The sequence below is a fragment of the Cryptomeria japonica genome, chromosome 7 (genome assembly GCF_030272615.1).
Source record: "Cryptomeria japonica chromosome 7, Sugi_1.0, whole genome shotgun sequence".
Classification (NCBI taxonomy): Eukaryota; Viridiplantae; Streptophyta; class Pinopsida; order Cupressales; family Cupressaceae; genus Cryptomeria; species Cryptomeria japonica.
Genome location: NC_081411.1, coordinates 810225648 through 810230417, shown reverse-complemented (window position 1 = coordinate 810230417; position 4770 = coordinate 810225648). Strand labels below are relative to the sequence as shown.

At 33.1% G+C, this 4770-nt stretch overlaps 1 protein-coding gene across 1 annotated transcript; it reads right to left on the bottom strand.

Moving 5' to 3' along the window:
- Positions 1–809: 809 nt before the first annotated feature.
- Positions 810–3833, bottom strand: LOC131067198 (4-coumarate--CoA ligase). Its single transcript, XM_058002180.2, has 5 exons — positions 2856–3833; positions 1633–1828; positions 1398–1543; positions 1220–1287; positions 810–1125 (listed from the first exon to the last, which is right to left on the bottom strand). Exons 1-5 carry the CDS (start codon positions 3831–3833, stop codon positions 921–923), a joined length of 1593 nt encoding a protein of 530 aa, XP_057858163.2. The 3' UTR covers positions 810–920.
- Positions 3834–4770: the final 937 nt, after the last annotated feature.

Sequence of the window (4770 nt, the reverse complement as noted above, 5' to 3'; positions counted from 1 at the left end):
AATCCATGGTGAACATAAGATTCAAATTTGAATTTAGAATATTCTTCTTGAAATTTAGAATATTCTTTTTAAGGCATGTGAAATGGTAGTCACAACTTATCTTAACTTAAAATACTTTCCTTTATTTTAAAAATTAAAAAATGGTTTCTCTACATCATTCTTTCAAGCTAGTTTTAAATTTAAGTTGTAAATGAGTATTATATATGATATTATCTATGTAATCTGTATATTATGTAGCCGCTATAAAATATGCAATAAAATGTTAACTAATTGAATGTAAAAATTTTATGAATTCAATGTTACGTGATTATTATCAATTTTAGATCTATTATTTAAAACCACAATGAATAAATATTTTAAACTCTACGTCAACTTATTCTTTCCTTTTTTTAGTTAATTAGTTTGAATTTTAGATAACAAAAATTATTTTTCCCTTTTTCCCTCCAAAAATATTCATTAATATACTCACATTGTAAAAAATAAAAATAAAATCATTAAATAGAATCATATTCATAAAAATAAAATAAAATAAATTATTAAATGAAGGAAAAAATTATAACTTATAATAGCTAAAATAAACCCTTTTAAATTAATAAATGAACATTACAAGAATAAAAGCAAAATTATGAGAAAAATAAAAATGAAAAGCTAACATGAATCATACATATAGCTAGAATTTTTTTAAAACCATAATAATTAATTAGTATTTATCTATTAAATAAAACATAAAAAATAAATAGTTTGTTCATGAAAATAAAATGAATTATTAGAAAAAATAAAAAACAGAAGACTAACAGATTTTTAGAAGATTTTGTTTTAAATTTAGAAAGTGTGATTTTTGATTTTTAGAAGAGGAAATTGCATGAACTCTTATAGACATGGAAGAATGCGTACTCCACACTGGAATAGTAGTTTGGGTTTTATAATGCTGACTTTAAACTTTTGCGCAATATCTTGCCCGAAGGAGATCTGGGAATTTGAGGGACAAAATAAACCTTACGAATTCTTTTGTAGAATACAACTCTTTTTCCTACAAATTCTCGTATTTCTTGCTCATTTATTTTGCTTCCTGCGGATCTTACAACGAATGCCACAGGCACCTCTCCTCTCATTTGGTCTTTCTCTCTGCATATTCCACATTTCAACCCACCTTATTATTAGATATCATAAAACATAACGCTGAAATCTAACCTGAATCATACAAAGAACTTAGACGTACCCAGTCACGGCTGTATCAGCTATTCCCGGATGACTCAACAATAAAGCTTCCAGCTCAGCAGGAGCCACCTGGATGAATTGGGAAAACAAATATAATGTGAGATCAAAGGTCCATCGCTAGGCTCTGTTTTAGTTTTTATGTTTTGATCATTAAAATTTGGTAGAGCTAGAGAGTTGACCTGGAATCCCTTGTACTTAATAAGCTCTTTAATTCGATCGACTATGAAAATTTCTTGGTTGTTGTCAATGTAACCGATGTCGCCAGTGTGTAGCCACCCTTCCTTGTCAACAGTTTTGGCTGTAGCTTCTGGCTCATTCAAATAGCCTGAAGATTGGAGTAACATCAATATTGATATTGCTAGTAATATATGCTCCAAAGACTAGCCAAACAAGAATAATAATGGTGGTACGTACCTTTCATAATTTGAGGTCCTCGAATGCAGATTTCGCCGGTGTGATTGTGGGGTAGAGAAAGTCCACTTGTTATATCAATTACTTTCATTTCAGCGTTTCGAACAACAGTTCCACATGATCCCGGATTTGATTCAAAAGGAAACTTGGCAAAACCTAAGTTCATTGCCAGCACTTGGGCTTCCGTCATACCATAACCCTGAATAAATATTTCTGGGATGATGAACTACAATATAAAATGGGTTCTGAAAATGAAATATCTTACATAATGACACTTAAATTTTATGTAAGATCTAACAATTTCAAGTAGGAATTATATATACACACAAGCCTTTAGGTCGAAATTTCTTCTACTAAGCGTTAAGGATTGAAGGGTATACATTTTTTCAATTTCGTCAGAGTATGATCACATCCTCGTTCTTTACAATGCCAAGGCCATGCATTCAGTAATGCTTCTCATTGGCTAAGAGCTAAAGATTGAGTGAGGGGTATCCATTTTGCCATATTCTGGGAGGACACAATCCTGGCCTGGTCTTTCATTCAACAAGACTTGACCCTAGTGGGTTTATTTGGAACCATTCAACTTCACCTATAGACCAAGAGCCTATTGATTTCCCCTTTACTTTTAAGTTTAAACAAATGAGAGAATATTGAGACTTGATCTAATTACCAACAATTATTACAGTAGAATTTATACCGAAAAAGTAATTGATATTCAAGACCCCAACAATGAGAGACAAAATACCTCCTCTCTATGTAAAACTCCTCCCACCCATAATAATTTGTTGACTATAATGGTTTCTAGTAGTTCATGATGATGCCTACAAAAATCATATAATCTTCAAAATCATGATATATAATTTAGTGTACACCAAATAAATACTGTCTGAACAAAATTGAATGAGCTAGAAGATCAGATAATGAAACAGATTCCTAAAAATCTTATAGATAGATTTTAATTGTAAAACAGATTTTTTAAATTGAAAACAATTCAGAAGATATAGATATCACATCTTTTTCTTTAACATTTTCAATAAACAAACATCTAAACTACAAATTATCCTTATAAAAGAAGATCCAATATCTATTGAAGTTCATAACAGAAAGATTCTTATAAACCAATGCTTGGTCTTGTTGTCAATCTATATTTATTAAAAACAAGGCAAAAAATAATTAGAACAGTTGCATTCAAATAGGTTTTAAAGCCAAAGAAATTGGAGTCTGACCTGACCAAACGCGGCTTTAGGGAAAAGCTCTTTCAACCTCCCGTATGCTGCGCCGTCAATAATGGAAGAACCGCCCGAAACGATCCTTCTGATCGACGACGTATCGTATCTAGAAAAGACCGAAGACGCGTTCAATATTTCCGAGATAATGGGAGGCACAAGCGGAGCAACGGTGATCCTGAACCTCTCTACTTTCTCCATCAAATCCCCAATACCATTAAACTTACGCACAATGAGAATAGCAGCGCCACCTCTGAGCGAGCAAAGAAACACATTATTGAGGCCATAAATATGAAACAGAGGCAACCGGCACAGAACGACGTCGCCACCATGCAAGTAATAATTCGGATTTTCCCCGTCCATCTGCTGAGCAACGCTACAAACGAAGTTGTTATGAGTTATCATGACTCCCTTGGGAAGCCCCGTGGTTCCCGATGAATAGAGCAACGCCACCACATCATCTTCCCCACACTGCAAAAACTGCCCTTTCTGATTCGCTTCGTTCAGAACAGAAAAATGCAGACATCCCGGCGGCGGACTATCAATGGTGATAACCACCAATTTTTCATCTCTGAGCTTTTCTACACAGGCAGCCTCGGTGACGACCACACATGCGCCGCAAGATTTAAGCTGGCGGGAAATCTCCGGCGGTGTGTAAAAAGGATTGGCAGTGCAGGCAATAGCGCCTCTCATGGAGGCTCCCAAGAAGACGAATGCAAATTCAGGGCAGTTGGGCAGCAGAAGCATCACAACGTCGCCTTTTTGCAGTCCCAGATTGGCCAAACCAGCAGCAACTTTTCGTGAAATCGTGTGAACTTGTCCATAGGTGTATGTCTTTCCTGTGGCTGCATCGATCAGACATGGCTTGTCTCTCGTCTCTGCTAATCTCTCAAAGAGGTAGTTGTGCAGAGGAAGATGGCGAGGGAGATTGATATCCGGAAGCTTCGATTTGTACAAGTATTCTTGGCTTTTATCCATCTTCTCGTATCTTCAGACTAGGGATGGGAGGCATACATATAACCAGTGCGTTATAGTTTAACTGCTCGCGGAAATATCTCAACTGGAAGTAGATTTTGGATAGGTACAACCTGCTGTTTGGATTCGATGACGCACGTTGGAAAAAGAAAAAACACTGTAGCCTTACAAATCTTAGTAAAGAAGGCACAATTTTCCGAACATGAAATACGGCATATAGATAGATTTGTAAATCCCAACAAATGATCATTCACAACTAATGGCATGTTTTCATGGGCTGTTTAGCTTATTAAAATTGGTATTAATAATATTAGTAATAATTTGTGCACAATAAAAAATAGAAATAAAATATTAAAAAAAAAAGGGAAACAAATTTGTGTTATCATTTTCCAGCAATTTTAAATTTGCATGGGAATGCTCCAACTGCTTAAAATTTTTAAGTTCAAAAGAACTAAAATTTCTTATTGTTATCATCTTAATGTTTTTTATAAAAAAGGTGCAGCCTAAATTGGACGGTCAAACTCAATACTAAAATTTGATATTTTTTCGGCCGTTTCTTTGATTTTATATCTTATTTTACAGTTTTAAGAATTGTAGATCATATAATTTTATTAATAAAATATAAAAAATATTATAGCACATGTAATATACTAGTGTTAATAGATATTGACATGTAATATAATATTCAAATTTATAATATATAACATTAAGATATTATTCTAATATCAATTTAGAAACTTACTTTAATTTAAGATTTTAGTTTTGTGTGTAATTTTTAAAAGTAATGATTCTTATCTATTATTTTATAATTTTGTGTTTTTTTGGTTAAATAAGTTAGCTTTGGTGTCATACTTCTTTTTATTGATAAACTAAACTTTGTATAATTATATACTAAAACTCTAATGGATTGCTACAACAAGAGAATTTGGATATCACAAGC

What these genes read in the sequence shown, in the direction of transcription:
- LOC131067198 (XM_058002180.2), bottom strand. Translation starts at nt 3,833, where the DNA reads ATGGATAAAAGCCAAGAATACTTGTACAAATCGAAGCTTCCGGATATC. An exon ending in CTAAAGCCGCGTTTGGTCAG is followed by an intron (nt 1,829 to 2,855) that starts GTCAGACTCCAA and finishes ATATTTATTCAG; the next exon opens with GGTTATGGTATGACGGAAGC. An exon ending in AGGACCTCAAATTATGAAAG is followed by an intron (nt 1,544 to 1,632) that starts GTACGTACCACC and finishes TCCAATCTTCAG; the next exon opens with GCTATTTGAATGAGCCAGAA.